The following is a 17644-nucleotide window of genomic DNA, read 5'->3' as shown; positions in this document are numbered from 1 at the left end:
CACAAAAAAAGTTACCTTGAGAAATAAACAAGTCTTTAGTTTGAGGTGGCAATATTTTCAGTATATAAAATTGAAGTAATTCAACAGTATTTAGATTATTTTCTTCTATTCTAATGGATTAAGAAACTTCACAAAAAGTGCCACGTATTTTACTGACTACACTTCAAACTAACCTGATCCAACCCTGGAGGTGTGCAGTAATTCGTCACATTGTATTTCATGTCACTTGAAATCAAGCTGACCACTATTATTCATGATAAGGAACGTGAGCCGAGTTTTGACCTTCATGAGGTTAATTTTACACCACACGTTGTTATAGTGCAAGTGGTAAACGGCTGCATTTCATGGTCCAATTCCAGGGCAGACATCACAAATATGTTTTAGACTAAGACAGTTTGTAAAAAATAATAAATTATACACAAAACTTGCGCCTCTCACATTTTAGTTTTTGTTTGGTGACTATTGGCCAGCAACACCAAGGTCTGTCAGCTCTCTTTGACCTATGCTCGTGGAAACTGGTGTGATACTGCGGATAAACAATGCCTTCCCCACTCGGCCGTTTTGGCAGTTGCACAAAGGATGTGAGAAGTTTGACTAATCAGCTTGGCCTTTGGATTGTGACAGAATTAAAGAATTTCCACAAGTGGGCCATAGATAAAATAAATAAATAAATACCCCCCCTCCAAAAAAACTGGTTCGGTTCTCTTTCTCAGCTCCTTCTGGCATTTAGAAATCAATAGTGTCAAAATGAGTGGAAAAAAACCCACCAGATGTCTTGTTTGTCTTAAGATCCCATTTATTTGTTGTGCAAAAGTAGAACAGACAGGACTACAAATCTTTAACTTGCCTCAGATCCCTGTGTCAACAGCAATATGCTATAATCTACTAGACCATACAAAACAGAAAAAAAAAAAAAAAAAAAAAAACCCCTTCACACCATGCAAATGTGCCGCAGTTATGACTCCACACCATAAATACGAATAACGATAATGAAAAGTAAATAGAAAAAAACGTGTGCAGATGACAGCAGGATTCTGGTCTTCGTAGATCATAGCACTAAAAACATTTACAGGGATGTACAAGTCACAAAACTGCAGCTCTGATATGGGATAGGCAACAAAAATAAAAGATTGGTTTGAAAAGGAAAACTGGAGGTAGTGAATGAAGGCAGATGTAGTGTTTGAACAATGTGCCGTGTATTTCAGGCACAAGCTTTTTTTTTATCCGCCACTCACTTCCTGCCAACAAAAGACCAGAGAATTCCAGTATTGCACTGACGTACGAGTTTCCTTCCAGTTCAGTTTAACTGTAAATGATGCCTAGCAGCAGTAAACAGCCTTTAGCTGAGTCATTGTTTTTAAGTCTCATCGTTAAAGAAAGACCGTCTAATCGTTGCACTGTCCAGTTTTACATCATCATTCATCAGGCTAAAGTGGTGTGTGCATTTGGGTCCGACTCACCGCCAGGTAACCTGGTTTCGATCTTTGGATGGAGGGATGAGGATCCGAAAAAGAAAAATCTTGACTGCTTTGGGCAAAAAAAAAAACAAAACAACAATGCTAAAGAAGGGAAAAAAAACAAACAAAAAAAAAAACCACTCACCAGTAATATGAACATGAACCTGCAGTTTCAGCTTTTCGGTCAAATATATTTTTGATTATATAAAAAAAACAAAACAAAAAAAAAAAAACAAAGGAAAGTGACACAGGAAACATCTCAAGTCAGTCTAATTCGTAAAGTTAATATTGTCAGTCTTTTGCCACCTACCCTTGTACGGAGAAAGTGCTTTGGTGTGAAAACTGAAGAATTCTAAGAAGAATATTAAGTTTTAAAGAGAAAGATTCAAGTGAAAACAAAAGACATCACGACTGACCCCCACTGTACCACCTACATGATCTTCACATTCAAACAAAAGCCTCAAAAAACTACAAGGAAGAAAAAAAAAAAACAACCCAAAGATATGTGTAGTGAAAGTGTCACTGTTCTCTACTCGATATGCTCATATCAGAACAGTTGGTGCAGCTTTATGTCTTCGGCAGTTATTGTAATACCACTAAAAAAAATAAAAAAAACAACATGCTTCTTGTCGTCCGCATTTAAACTGAAACCCTCTGTAAACTGCTTCCATTGAACCGTATAACTCAAAGGATGTTTCATTTAAAAAAAAAAAAAAAAGAAAAAGATTGTGGAATCAGGATTGAGTCCAAGAGGCTAACAAAGAAATAAAAGTCACCTTAAAAAGGTGAGTAAGCACTCCTTCCTCAGCTCAGTAGTACCCACATTCTCTGAGGCTCCATAGAAAAATCAACATTCTAATATGGTTATGAGCCAGCAGGGGGCAGCAGTAGCATGTGATAACATTTAAAAAAAAAAGAAAAAAAAAGACAGAGGCGCAGCGATCAAGTGAGGGCATAAAGGCAAAGATGCAGAGAGTTCAGGTGAAGCTGATCGCCTCATCTTCGGCCTGCCTGGGCGTTTCATCTCGGGTGGTGTCGCGTCAGGCCCCTCCTGGCGTTGGTGGACTGTCTCTGCTGAGCGAGGAAGGACATGGCCTGGTTGGACGGACCGAGCCGCTCACCAGACATCTTCTGATGCAGCGCCATTCCCTGAGGTGGATGCGACAAGAGGTAAAAGTGAGGGATCAGGTAGCGCTCTATGAAGGAATACTGCTTCTGTGCGTTTGTACACCTACCATGTTGTACCATGCAGAAATGATGAGCTTCTCCTCCTGGTCGTGTCTGACTCGGCTCTTTTCATAGTCATGCTGTGCGAAAAAAAAAAAAAGGACACGTCGGTATGCATTAGTGAGATTTGAAGTACAAGAGGAATCACGTGCGTCTCTTTGTGGAGGGTTTTTACCTCCAGATGCTGGATCTTTCTCTCCTTCTCTGTCAGCTGATTTTTCATAGCCTCGATGTCAGGAGACGTAGTCGCCGGCTGCTGTTTGGGATCCAGAGTTTTGATCACCTGCAGACAGAGGGGACGCTTCTGAAAACAGAACTCCACTGACGCTGCATTGCACTCCTGAAATACTGTCAAAGGACTGACTTTTTTTAATGAGACACCAACTTTTTCCATGTCTTCTTCTTGCTCATGATGCAACCAAACCTGATTCACTTGACCCAACAGACTACACTAGTAGTTTCAAGCTGATGGAGGCGCTTTAGAAAAAATAAAAATAAAAAAATAATAAAATGGTACGCTCACAAAATCTATGCGCTGCATAAATGGTAATGAAATATATCATCCTGATCATTTACATGTGGCAATACCATGATTTGATCTTAGCTGATAAAAATTTAAACATCATCTAAAACTGATTATTTGTACATTAAAGTTCACTACCTCTTATTTATGTGGAAGACAAAGAACTAAAATAAAAAACTAAGATGAAGCCCGATAGCAAAAACACTGACATTGCAACGATATCACTGTCGCAAATGTTTTTGCCCCGATGATTGTGTTCACATGAATTCCAGAAGAATCCATCTTGGATTGCAAGCTGGCAAGCTAACCGGCAAAGTGCTGAGCAACCGACATTCGAATTGGAAAACATTTTTTAGTTTCCAAGGCTTCAACAATTAGTCTTTTGGTTCTCAAACTTTGATAGAGAGAAGGCGAGACATCACATCTCTTCTTACTTTAGCTCCGTTGGTTTTGCATCAGCTTTAATTACAGATCGTGTTTAAATTATTCGTTAAATTGCATCTTGTTTTATTTACATTCTTCAGTGTCTGACTGCTTGTGGAAACGGGGCTGCACACCTTTGTTTAGTAAAGTCGGAGAGTTTATCTTGTTGAAGTGGACTGACCGTTCTGGCTTTTTCCACGTAGCGCTTGTATCGCTCCTCCATCTGCTTCATGTCCTCATCCTTCTTCCGAAGGATCTCCTGGAGTTCGTCGATCTTCTTGGCCACTTTGAGGGAGAAAGAGGAACAGGGGATCAGGAGGGGAAATGGACACCAGCAGGTACACAAAGAGGTCGAGTTCACATTGGGGGCCACACTGTTCAATTCAGATTCGATAGAGATCGGATAAAAGGTTATGAGTGTCTTGTATCGGACCTCATGTGAACGTGATGGGACGTGTGTTTATTAGATACCTTTTGGCAGGTGTGATTCGTCTCAACAAGGGAAGAAAAAAGAAAAAGAAAAAAGAAAAAACAAACAAAAAAAACAAAAACACGTTTATGAGATTCGGGGGATTAAGACATGAATCATCTTGAAAAGGACGCTAATGTGTGGGTGACTTTTAGCTCTAAAGGACGGAAACTTTAGTCCTACCATGTGGGAAGAGATTTAGAAGGAGTAGAGCTGCAGGTTTATGAGTACAAGCAAAAAGCATCTTGGAAGCCAAGGTGAGCGTCCTTACTGATGCTGTGTGCTAACATATCGGATAGAAATCTGATCTAGGACTACATACTGAAGTGACACAAATTGGAACTGACGATGGGATGGATTCGAGTCCCTTCAGCATGGTAATGTGAACGTAACCTTACAGGAGCTGAGGTGACGTCTCTTACTGTTGCCATCCACTTTGGGCTCCAGGTCGTCGATGACCTCTCTCTTCTTTTGGAGGTCAGAGTGAGCTTCGTGGAGCTTCTCCCTGGAACGGCCGCACAGGAAAATCACGTGAAATCCTCTGTTATTAAAATAACACATAAATAACCAATAAGTAGTACTACAACACTTACAAATGCTCTTCAAGCTTCTTCTTCAATAAGGAGGACTTCAAAGAAGAAGAAGAAAAAAAAAAGAGAATGAATAAAACTCTCTAAATGGCACACATTGAAACACGTACACACACAGTATGACCAGTGAAAGCCAAGCTGTCAAAGAGTCAAATCATGGGCCAGTTGGACAGAGGGCGGGCCGTACTTACGATGGCCTGATTTTGGCAGAGTTGACGGATGGGGGCAGGCGGAGAGAGACAGACAGAGAGGGGCAGGCGTTAATGGTGACTCACCACAGCAAACATGGGTTAAAGTCCCACACAAGCACGCATCAAAAGTAACGGATAAAACGCTTAAGTGTCAAAAAGCCAAGTGTTTTCAACAGTTTTCTCTTCCATACACTCAGTGTGCCATTCAAGTACTTTCATACATTTTGGGGGTGATGGCTAAAATGTAACAACAAAAGCAAATAGAAAAAAAAATAAAAAATACGTTGCTCATTATTTTCTTACTTCTTTCTTAAATGGGAAAATGTATATCAATTAAAAAAAAAAAAAAAAAAAAAAAAAGCTTGGGGACTTGGCAGAGTGACAAAAGTGAACGAGACAAAACTTTAGAGATTCAGAGATTACTCCACTCACGTCCTCGTTCTTGCTGCCCTGCTCTTGGAGTGCTTTTTGGAGCTCCTCGACCTGAGATCGCAGCTCTGCGATCTGCTGCTGGTTCAACCTTGGAAAGACGGGGAGGGGATGAGAGGAAAGGAAACATGAAAGAAAAGTTTTATTGAGGAGACAAAGAGCCCAACCAGAGGTGGATGGCCCAGTGTCAAAGATAAACGATACGGCATTAAGTAGCTCCACTGTGGGTGGGAGATGTTTGTAAAGTGTCATGTGGATCTTTGTACATCTGCTGTACGAAGCCATTCTCTGCTCTGCTCTACTGAGCATGCTCACTCCTCTCCTCTCCTCTCCTCCTGTTACTGTTGCTGAGGATGCTTCCCACACCCTGGGCTTGGTGTTGCAATGGACACACACACACACAAACACACACAAGTCCACCCACATGTCCACATGCCCCCAGGCATGTAAACACACACACACACACAAAAAAATCATGGGACAATCTGGCTTTCTGCTGTCTGTCCTCCAGCCCTGCCCACACAGCTCCGCTGAACACACAGTCCAGAGGGTGAGTTGACATTTAGGCAGATATCACTCCTTCCCTCAGCCAAACCACCAGCTTAGTGTCCAGGAACACACAATATGTTGGTCCCGAAGGCAAGAATGGTTACTTAACACCGCTGAAACAAGCTGGGCTGCGTGTTCAGATCACATACATACTCCTACCTGTTCTGAGTTTCAAGGGTGTTCTTGCTGCGCTGAGCCTCTTCCAGCTCAGCCTGAACCTCCACCAGTTTCTGTCTGTAGGTCTCCTCCTGCACGCACAGCATCTTGTTTTCGCTTTGCAGACGCACCACCGTCTCCCTGTCAAAGGAACAACAAAGAGAAGAAAGAAAGAAGACGTGGGCCGCATAAAATGGACCAGAGAATGGTGGTGAAGGAAAAAGGTCCACTGAGATGACCGCGGGGGGTTGGGTGTTTTTATCCGACAACGCCCGAGCCAAGTGTGCCATGTGTCACGTTTTAGCTGGCCAACTGCACATTCAACTTCTAAAAATAAACCGTGGTCGTCTACACAGCAGGAGTGGAATAATCAAAGTTACCTCAATGAAAGTTTGTTCCTTGCTGTGCTTACACACCAAGTTCCACACTTTACACACAAACATACAGCACAATAATAACAGACATACTTGAGCTCGGTAGGCATGATCTCTGCAGCAAGGTTTCCCACTGCGACACCACTGTCAGACAAGTCTCCTGCGAGACAAAGAGAGACACACCAGTATCAGTAAGACGCTTAGACTTCATTAAAATCAATTTGTAACGCTGATCTACAAACTGTAAAATTCCTTAAAATGCAACAAGAACTTTATTATTTCAGAAAATATGAACAAAAAAGAATATGAGTCCATCAATGCAGGGAAAAAACAGTTGGGAGCAGAGGCGTCGAGAGACCTGGTCATTCGGGGCTTCAGCCCCGAATCTCACCGCCGTAAGCCCTAAACGGCTACGAACGTGGCTCTCTGTTAAATTCAGAATAGAATTTAAGATTCTTCTCCTCACATATAAAGCTCTTAATGACCCTCTTAGTGATCCTGAAACATCCCATAGTTGAGCCTGGTTTATGGTTGGTGACGCAAGACGCAACGCAAGCCCTTGCGCGGTTGCAAGCCCCCCCCCTTGCGTGCTTGTGTGTGTCACCTCAATTTTCTAAACTTCACGCAAGACGCGAGCAGAGCTATAGAGTAGCCACTCTGGACGCGAGCACAAGCCACTATCTACATCACATCCGGCGGCGTGTTCATCTTCCGGTTTCATCCCTAATAAAAGACCGCTGTTTTCAAACGCCAAGGTAGAAAGCGAAGAAGAAGCATGAATCCCATAGACATAATATATTATGTCTATGATGAATCCACTCGAAGAGAGACTTGACGAAGAGGTCTTGGCGGTGAATTTCCTTTCATCGTAGTAGGCTTGTCATTGAAAAAACCCGCTACTCCACCTACTGTCCTGGCGGTGAATCGCCACGCAGCACACGCAAGCGCCGGCAAAGCTAAATGAAGCATAAACGTCTCGAGCCATTAACACAAGCGCAAGACACAAGCGCAAGGGCAGTTAAAAGAGGTATAACTCAGCCTTTAAGCTGCTACAGGTCTTAACTGCTGGGGGGGCCTCTTATGTCACACCTTTCCTAACTTTACTCTCCCCTCCCCCCTACTATTTAAGTGCCTTGAGATGACATTTGTTGTAATTTGGCGCTATATAAATAAAACTGAATTGAAATCGTTGATGCAGAGGTGAATATTGGAATTAAGCTTAAAGGGATAGTTCGCCTCTTTTCACATGAAGCTGTATGACATCCCATATTAGCAATATCATTTATGAACATTGACTTTCCCCCCCCTGCGTCCTGTGAGCCGAGTTCCAGGCGAGTTTTGGCGCTGACGAAGCTAGTCCGGCTAGTTGGCTGGGGCTAAACAAATAAAGCGTCTTGCTTCTCAAAACAATATGCGTTCAAAAGAGTAATACATTTGCATCACAAAATCGTTGCGCATTGATATCAATGCGTCCAGCCACCTAGCGATAGCCGCACCTGTTACAGTGTTTACTGCTCGGAAGCAGGGGAGTGCTCGGTCTGCTCTTCGGTCTGCACAGTTTACATTGGACGCATTGATATCAAGGGAGGCAAAAATAGCGCCAAGCGATGTGAGGTCTGACTTTTTCATGCACAACGATTTTGTGCTGCAAATGTATTACTCTTTTGAACGCATACTGTTTTGAGAAGCAAGACGCTTTATTTGTTTAGCCCCAGCCAACTAGCCGGACTACCTTTGTCAGCGCCAAAACTCGCCTGGAAGTCGGCTCACAGGACGCAGCGGGGGGTAAGTCAATGTTCATAAATTATATTGCTAATATGGGATGTCATACAGCTTCATGTCAAAAGAGGCGAACTATCCCTTTAAGCTTTTCCTGGAAGGTAAGCGATCATTTCAGGAGGACAAAACCAGACCTCAATCTGCACGACTGTTACTTTCTGCACGTGTTCAACTGGCCTGCCTGCAGTCCAGGTCTATCTCCTATTGAAAACGTATTGAGCATCACGAAGAGGAGAATCAGACAACAACCAGACTGCTGAGCAGCTTTTATTCAGCAATAACGGATGGATTCCTCTTTCCTCAGTTCCAAAAACATTTGTTGACCGTCATTAGACGAGCGCTGATGTAACATGACGGTAAGCATGCCTCTATCCTAGTTCTTTGTTTTACTGCGTTGCTGGCATCAGATTTGTTCATATTAACAATGATACAATACAACAAAGTTAGTCAGTGAAGAGACTGAAAATGATTGTCTGTTAAATAAAAATTATTTGGTACAAACCAAATAACAAATAACAGAATTAAGTATTTGTTGCGTTTTAGAAAGTTTCCCAAACTTATCTGGAAGTAATGATATTTGGAATTAAGGATTGCGTCACACATATATTGAACCTAACAAATGTTCTGCTGTGTTGCTTTTAATTATTTGATCATCTCATGTGCTTGAACGTGAAGTGTAATTACAACTCACCTGCTTCACTCAGACACCTCTGTTGGACCTGAGCACACCTGAGCTCGTCATTCGTCTCCCGTAGCGTGTCTCTCTCTGAGATCAGGCGCTAAAGAACAAAACACAATCCGATGAAGTCTTTGAGCAAATTTTAAAGCCCCGTCACAAGCTTAAATGATGAATACAAGTGATATTTTCCCTTTAACATCCGACAGTGTACAATAGCTTACTTCTTTCTCCTTCTGCAGCGCGTCATACTTGTCAAAAAGGTTCTTGTACTCAAACTGCCACTTCTCAGCTTTCAGAGCCTCTTTTGAGTGTTTGGAGTGCAGCTCGTGAGCCTGCAAGTCAGAGAACATACAGTCAGCAAGTTTTGGCCAAAAAGACAAAAAACAAACAAACAAACAAACAAAAAAAACACGCAGAAGCCGACAGCTTGCCTGTTTCTTGTAGGTGTCCAGCTGACTGCGGACAGCGTTGGCCCTCCGCAGCTCCTCCTCCAGCTCGCAGGTGCGCTGCATGTACACGGTGTTGCGCTCCTCCAGGAGGCGCACCTGTCTGCGCAGGTCCCCCAGATCTTCCAGCTTCCGCTTGTACGTCTCCACCAGAGTTTCAAGCTGGTTCACCCGGTCAGACGAGTGCCTGCGAGGGAGAGAGGGAAGTAAGAGGGTGTGAGGTGTAGAGTACCAGCTAAGAAACAGGATCTTTAGTTCAACGCAAGATATTTGTGGTCATATGCACCCGATTACTGAAAATCCACTGATGTTACTTGTGTTGATGCATGAATGAATGAATTAACACAGCTCTCAGAGAGAGAATATGAACAAACCAAAAATTCTTTGTGGATTTTGGTCCTTTAACTACATTCGTTAAACAATTTTAAAAGAGCAAGCTCAACAATAATCCTCAGTCAATATTTACCATGTGCATATATTTTCTATAAAGTAAATCTTTGTATGTGAAACACTGTTAAATTATGAATGAATTGCATATAAAAGGCTGCAAAGCATGAGCGCAAACCCTCAGGGTCCACGTGACCCAACGCCCACCATGTGTTATTTTCTGCAGTTTCACTGTGAACAAACTTGTCAGTTTGTGAAGGGACTGCACAAGTCATCACATAACACCGAGTGCATTTATAAGTTGATCAATCTTTTGGCTTCCTTGAGTGATTAAAATAAAATAAATAAATCAATAAAAGAAGAGTTGGAGCCGCTCTCACCTGAGAATGTCCATCTCATCTTTGAGAGCCTGGGCCTCCTGCGCCAGGCACGTCAGCTCCTCGTTCCGCTGCCTCAGGTCAGTCACCTCACGCTCCAGCATCTCTGCCCGCACCCGCATGTCATCTCTGCTGTTCTCCATTCTGGCAGGGTTTATATAAGTGGGTGGACTCAAAAGCAATATGACTCAAAAGTACTGTAGTGGGCATAAACCTCCAGCCCCCCATTTCTTTAGATTTTGCTTCCAGGCTTTCTTATAATCTTTTAAAGTGGTCTTGATCAATAATTCTCAAGGTTTTCTGACGGTCTTTTCAAAGCTTTTCTTTGGACAGCGGCTGCTTTTCCATCAACTTTTTAGTCCAGCCTTTGTACGTGACCATTTTCAGTGGGTTTTTCTTTTTTGTTTGTTAATGTGGGATGTCCTTCAAGAAGAAATGACAACAAAGCTCGTCTAAGAGGGTTCAGACCGTGTTGAAGAATAAAGGTGCTCAGACCAAATGCTGACTTCGATGTTTGTTAGAATTGCACAAACTCGGTTTTTGTCTCATAAACCGTATTTGTTTGCACAGGTTTCAATAAATCGCTGCATCTACCCATTTTCCTGGCAATACATAAAGAAATGTGGCATGACTCAAGACTATTTGCACGGTACTGTATCGGATTCTAATGTTATAAACACAGACTGAATCTAAAAACTGATCGTTTGCTCATTCCCTACATAGCATTTGACAACACATTTCTTAAAGCCCGACTTGTTTTTCCAGCTTAGTTAACTTCCACAGAATGTGCACCAACTGTACCTGTAATTCTCCTCCTGAAGCTGCTCCATCTGACTCTGCAGCAGCAGCAGCTTCTTGCCAGTGATGGCGGTGGTGGAGGCGTCCAGAGAGTCGCAGCGGCTCAGTCTCTCTTTCAGGGAGCGAACCTCTGCCTGTAGGGATGACTTCTCCTCCACACCCAGGGACAGCTGTTGGAGAGGAGGGGAGAAACAGAGCACCAATGTTGCACATAGAGGAGCTTGGAATGGAAAAATGTACTGTAGTTACAATATAATGTAGTGGAAGGACAAAACAGACAACCCCCCCCCAAAAAAAAACTAAGAAAAATTCCTGAACACTGATTAAAAGCATGGCATTATCAAGTATTCCAACGTAAGCAAATAAAACAAAGCATACACAAAAAAGCCACAGTGCTCTTAGAGAATAGCTTCATGGGAGAAAAACAAAATGTGCCGCGAGAAACTCACCAATGAAGATGACTTTAAACAACGCTTTGCTCTCATTTAACGTGCTCTGCCATCAAAAGCTCAATAGTCAGCTGATATATAATGTTCTCAGGCACATGGAACTTTCTCAATGGTGCGCTTATCTTTACCCTTGAGGTCTAAATCAGACTCATGATGCGAACAGATGAATATGCATGGCTCAGTTAAGGAGCAAAAGTAACACTGCTTATATTGTTAGTAGTTGGCTGAGGAGAGAAGTTCTGACTTCAGGCTGATGAAGTTGGTTCAATAGAAAATGGAAGGCTGCATTGTGAAGGTTACATTAAGATAAGGTTGTATTGCAATAATAAGAAAAATAAATAAATAAATAAAAAAAGAGGTGGGGGTGTATATGTTCCTACAGGACATATTTACAATATGAACACAGCAAAACCACACACTGAACTTTAAAGACAGATTGGACCAGTAACACTAAATAGCAACTAAAACAACACCAATGACTAATCCCTAACGCGTGGGCTGAGTAAGTAAACAAACAGGTGGGCTGGGAGCAGTGCAAATTATTGTTGGCTACTGCTCCATCCCAAGGCAATGTGTCCGTTTTATCTTGATGTTATGCAACTATTGACGAGAATGCGTCTTTGAAAAAATACTAAATTAGTTCACTTCTCAGTCAGTGAGTGGTGCAATGCGAGCCGGGAGAACACAATGTTTCCTGCGGGCCGATCAATAAGGGCCAAAGCACAAAAGTTGCACGCACGCACTCAACAACAACAGCACGGCAAAACGAGGCCTCTCCGAGTGTGATGGAAGCGGCTTTATTAAACTAATTTCAGATTGTCTGGCTGCTCTGTAAACAGACATAAGCTTACAGGCTGCCCCTTTAATTCTGGAAACCGAACCATCAAAGCAACACTCAGATCAGAAGCGAAAGCTTAATGATGACAACTTTAATGTTTTGAGAAACGTCTGCCACATTGGATGTAAACTCCACTTGGCCAACCAACCTGATGTTGAAGGTGTCGACAGCGCTGGCTCAGGTCCTCCTTCTCATCTGCCTCCTCACTGAGAAAATAATACTTCCTGGACTGCAAATACAAAGTGTGTATTCAGAGGGCATGTCATACTCATCCCAGCAGGGGCGAGTAAATAAAAAAAAAACTAACAATAACGCGTTTGCCGGGTATGGAGTAAAGAAACGGATGAAAAGGTTGTGGGTTTCACCTGGTAGTCAAAGTCCCCAAAGGTCTCTGGGCTTCCTGGTTCAGATGAAGGTTCCTTAGCTAAAAGCTAACACAAAACAGAAAAAATTAAATAAATAAAAATGCGATGAGCTCAAATTATGGCAAAAAAAAAAAAAAAAAAAAAAAAAAAAAAAAAAAGAAGCTGGTTCATTTAGTTTCTGGATATTTTTCGGCCACTCCTACTGCACTGGTGCTTTTTAAGCACATTCTTGAAATGGCACGGAGAAGATATTCTGGGATTCACTTCGGTCTAAGGTTTATCTGTACTTCTTTGATTGTGAATTAGCCATGACTAAGAGCAGGATTAATGCAAAGCGGAGAGAAGCGAGAGGATAAGTGAGGATGCTCACTCACCTCTTGAATGGCTGTCATCACAACGTGCTGGACCGATTCCTCCAGTGTCATAATCTGCTGGATTTGCTCTGTGTTTTGGGAGATGACAACAAAAACCAGTGAAGGTGCAGCCAAATACAGATTAACACAAATACTTCTCGGTTTCTATTATTGGACCATCAATTTTAATTCAACGGATGTTTCAGTAACAATGAACTGATAAAGTTTTTTTTCCCCTTTTTAATAATCGTTAACATGTGGAATGCAGCCTGTCGTCCCAGCTGGACGGAGGCTTTCCTTTCTTCCTTACCCAGAATACAGCTCACCTTGTCTCTTCTCACAACTGACTGCACAGCCCAGTACGAGCTGTACCAGCTTCCCCAGTTCAGTGACATCTCCCATCTCTCCTATAAGGTTCACGTCGGGCAAATGCTCGTCGGATACCTGATGACCCAGCACCTGATTATGGGAGAAAAGTTTGAGACATTAAGCTGTGAGTAAAACAGTGAACTAGAAGTAGAAGTAACAAGATTGAAAAAAAACAAAAGAATCCCTTACATCATGGTAATATTCCAGCATGCTCTTAAGAATCTTTTTCAAGTTGCTGACCTGAAAGAATGAAACAAGAATAACCGCCTTGATGCTAAATTTAATCATGAAAAAGCAAGTTAAAAAAGAAATCCCTCACATCTTGGTCATTTTAGGCAATGGTCATGTTCCGCTGCTTCAAATTACCTTGAGGCGCCAGTTAGCCTCGCTCTCCTCCTTGATCCTGCCCAGCCACGTCTCATTAAACCAAGAGGGGTCTCTGTTAATGAGAACACAGGGGAACTGCAGCGAAGATACATAGCCGGACATCAAGGTACACGGGAAGCCAGAGGGCAGAGCGGCCCTCTGCCTCTGTCCTCCCGAACACAATGACATTTGAGTAAAACTGTTCATTAAAGTTCGATGACGTGGGAATAATGACGGAAAAAGCAGATTAGGGAGGCTTAAAAGTGGAAAAAAAAGACATATGATTGCCACAACTCAGACAACCTCACATGCTCCAGACCTTACTGATCAGCTGCTTTAAATTTTTGCAGAGATAATGGACTCCAAAACGCAGTAAAGTGCAAATCCAACAGATAAGCAAATCTCAGCGAGTAGGCAACAAAATGGATTTGAATGAGCAGCACAACGGAATCCAAAGACTACGTATGCTTACATTCTGTGCAGTACGTGTGCAATGGCCACGCCGCTGGTGAGGTCGTGCTTGCTGTTGCATGATGGAACCTGAAATGTCTGTAACTGAGAATGAAAGCATAAAGAGTCATTAAACAAGTAAATGTCAACAGTGGGTGTACATTTCAAGCACAATGTCAAATCTGGTTGGTGTGTGCTTAGAGCCGCTCTAACATCACTACAAAGTTAGCTAAATGTGTTGTGGACAAATGAGTAGATTTGCCCAACATATTTATGCAAATTACCACATACTTTATGAGAAAATGTCTCATTTGCACATTCAAATATGGAATTTCTGTAAAACAACAGCAACGAAGGGGGCCGATAATTAGCATTTTTCCAGCAAAAAGCAGTAGTGATAAAATTCAAGACTGTAACCAACTGAATATCCCAACCCCTCACCCACCCCTTCCAAACACAAAAATATGGAAGAACCTGCACTAAAAAAACCCAGTGTTAAATCAGTCGCACTTGTGGGATCAATAAAGTATCTATCCATCCATCTTCTGGGCTACTGTAGAAATGCATTAAGTAGGAAAACTTGTGGTATTTTTTTTTTTTTTTTAAGATATCTCATTTCCCAATTGTCACACACTCGATTCCTTCCAAAGCATAACGCCCCTCCAACCAGACATGCAAGCAGAGGAGGTGAGGACAGAGGAGGCGAGGTGACGGGCATTAAACTAAATGAGACATCCGTGCCTGGCAGCTGTCATTACAGACCAACATCAATTAAAGATGACGTGTGACACAGATATATAATCTAACCATTGTTTGGTTGCAGCCTAATGGGCGGGGGGGTTAACCATCTCTGTCAGGTAAGCGTTAAAGGTGTTTTAGACAGTGTAGACATTTATGTTAAATTCAGCCGCCTTTGAACGTGAGGATGCCACAAAGACTTCCAGTTCGGCGCTGGATAAAGCAGACTCTATGGTCCTCTGTTGCTGCTGCACAGGCGTTGTTATTGGGGCAAGATTAGCACTTTTTGCGGCTGTGTTTGTAAAAGTATTCCCCGTCTTTGTCAGAACATGTGCTCGACAGAATTTGCAGTGCACACTACTCTGTTTCGTGTCGGACTTCAAAAAACAAAAATACCTCCACACCATCGAACTTTTCGGGCCCTTCTTATCAACAATGTCACCCCTTACGCCTTGGGCTGTGTCTTCAGTCGTTTCTTCCAAATGAGCACTCATTTTCTTTTTTATATGGCTGCAGCAGCACAAACAAACACGCCACGACGAGCTGCTGGCATGGCTCTATTCCAGCCAAGTGATTGGTTCAGCACGACGCAACTCTATTTGCCATTGGCTATTCGTATTGTCTGTCAAAAGATGGACGAATGTAATCTATCGAAAAGTATATCAACCATGTTTCATATCGCTATCGAGAAAATGTTATTCCTCAAAACCTAGCGTTATATTGCCCAGCCCTACCACAAATTATTCAAGCATAAGAAATGGCATCCAACTCAAGGGATAAACCAGTGCTGTTTCTACACATGACAACTTTACTAAGAAAACATTTTAAATTGCATCTCTAAAACACTTTGATACTGTCAGTCTGCCACAAAGACACATAATTTGTTTCCCATTTAATTACAAACATCTTCCACAGACACCAAAGATAAAAACTGTGTTTTAGCACCAACGAGGTGATTCCCAAAGAACTATTAGGTGAAAACTTAGCATATCTCTGCATGGTGTGCAGTGTGTTCTTAAAAATCTAAGAAAACTGGACAAACAGAAGAAGTGTCAGGCTTTAAGAAATATCTATAGCAGTTGAACAGTATCTGAAAGTGATGTCCTTAAGAAAGAGGAAAAGATCCAGCGCAGACCATAGAGATTAATCTGGACCTTCAGTTGATCCATGTACTGTTCACTGAAGCCTCATCAGAAACGGTCTCCATGGAAGGGTGACTGTCAAGAAACCGTTCTTAAGGAAGGGAAACAGGGAGAAAAGGCTGAGGGATGCCAAATTACACAAGAAGTGGACTGAAAATCAGTGGCAACAGGTCTTACGGAGGGATGACTCCTGCTCAGAGTCCGGACCTCAACATTACTGAAGCAGTGTGGGATCATCCTGACAGAGAACGGAACAAAAAGGCAGCCAACATCCAAAGAAGAGCTTTGGGATGTCCTTCAAGCAGCCTGGAGAACTATTCCTGAAGACTACTTAAAGAAATGACAAGAAAGCTGGTCTAAGAGGGTCCAGGCTGTGTCGGAGAATAAAAGTTGCTCGGACCAAATATTGACTTTCAAACTTGTTAGAATTGTACAGCTTTACATAATGTATTTACATTTGTTTGCATATGCTTAAATGAATCACTGCATCCATTTCCTTTTTTCCTTGAAATATATAAAGAAATTGGGGGTGTCTGAGGACTTTTGCACAGCGCTGTATTTCTCCTTTAAAAACATTTTGAGAATTAAGACATCCTTCAAAAAATATTCTTTGATTTCTGGGTCACAGGAAGGGGGACAGAGGCAAGAGGACATTGTAGGTTAATATTAGCTTAAAATGGATACTTGGATCATTTATCTTATAAACTGACACTTCGTTTTCTCCATCTGTACAGTCAGTGGGCGCAAAGGTTTTCAACTCATTTATTGAGGTAAAGTTTTAAATCGAACAGTATGTGTGTCTAAATCTAACCAGCCCCCTTAAACACATCTTAAACAACAGATGCTAAACAGTTAGGTGGGATTACAGACTTTCACACGCTATTAATATCAGCTTCACTTCACCCTGTGGAAATGTGCCAAACAGGTGGATTTTCCCTGAGCTCGAGAAGAAAGTTGGATAACCTCAAATTGCCGTTTAAGTATGTCAGCTTACGCTAAGCTGTTTGGGGTTGTTTGTCAAGCAGTCAGCTTTGCTGACTTCGCAGTAATTTCTGTGAGACCTCCAAAGAGCAAACTCACAACATGTTTACAGCTAGTTAGCTTGGTAAGCTAACGAGGGCTACAACTACATTACGCCCGTAAACACAAACAGCTTGTGGGTTAGTTTAGTCAGTAAAGTGGGTTTTATCGACTGTGTGGGCCGACGGCTCCGAAAAGTCACGCTGTATTCCAGTTAATTTGACACCTGCTGTCACCTGTTAGCCGCCAGTTGTTAGCCCCGCTGGGAAACCTTCCTCATTTCCAACTTACCCAGGTTAACAGTGAGTCACACAGCTCGGCTTTATTCATACTCATTCTGCTGTACACCGTGAAGCCCGCAGCAGCCGACAGAGAAGCGATAGATATTGCCCAGAAGTTTGTTACTCGGCCCTGACACTTTCCACGTCAGACATTACCCAGCCATGGCCTCCCTCTGCTGCTCCTGCCCGCTTCTCGTTTCGCCTCCTATTATCCAGCCGAGCTTCCGTATAATGAGCGTTACCACGGAAACGGGTTTTGTTACGGGTCAGCTTGTCTGGTCACAGCAAATAATAGTAATTATGAGAACAATAGCCTTCTTTTTTTGAATGCTCTCATAATAACGTTGGCTTAAATCGTTGCTCATTTACCCGTGATTCAAACAGGAAAATGTTAGAGAGAAGAAATCTTTTTTAGGCTA

At 42.3% G+C, this 17644-nt stretch overlaps 1 protein-coding gene across 1 annotated transcript; it reads right to left on the bottom strand.

Moving 5' to 3' along the window:
- Window positions 1-760: 760 nt before the first annotated feature.
- Window positions 761-17416, bottom strand: hook2 (hook microtubule-tethering protein 2). Its single transcript, XM_075454001.1, is given in 21 exon segments — window positions 761-2606; window positions 2693-2764; window positions 2860-2967; window positions 3812-3915; window positions 4522-4604; window positions 4693-4727; window positions 5313-5400; window positions 6018-6155; window positions 6482-6548; window positions 8859-8946; window positions 9068-9178; window positions 9278-9479; window positions 10060-10200; window positions 10858-11024; window positions 12290-12370; window positions 12507-12572; window positions 12881-12948; window positions 13186-13318; window positions 13418-13667; window positions 14067-14149; window positions 17236-17416. Coding segments are annotated over 21 exon segments (2259 nt in total). The 5' UTR covers window positions 17281-17416; the 3' UTR covers window positions 761-2477.
- Between the last annotated feature and the right edge of the window lie 228 nt (window positions 17417-17644).

Source organism: Odontesthes bonariensis, chromosome 21 (genome assembly GCF_027942865.1).
Source record: "Odontesthes bonariensis isolate fOdoBon6 chromosome 21, fOdoBon6.hap1, whole genome shotgun sequence".
NCBI classification, from domain to species: domain Eukaryota; kingdom Metazoa; phylum Chordata; class Actinopteri; order Atheriniformes; family Atherinopsidae; genus Odontesthes; species Odontesthes bonariensis.
This window is presented reverse-complemented; position numbering and strand designations above follow the sequence as displayed.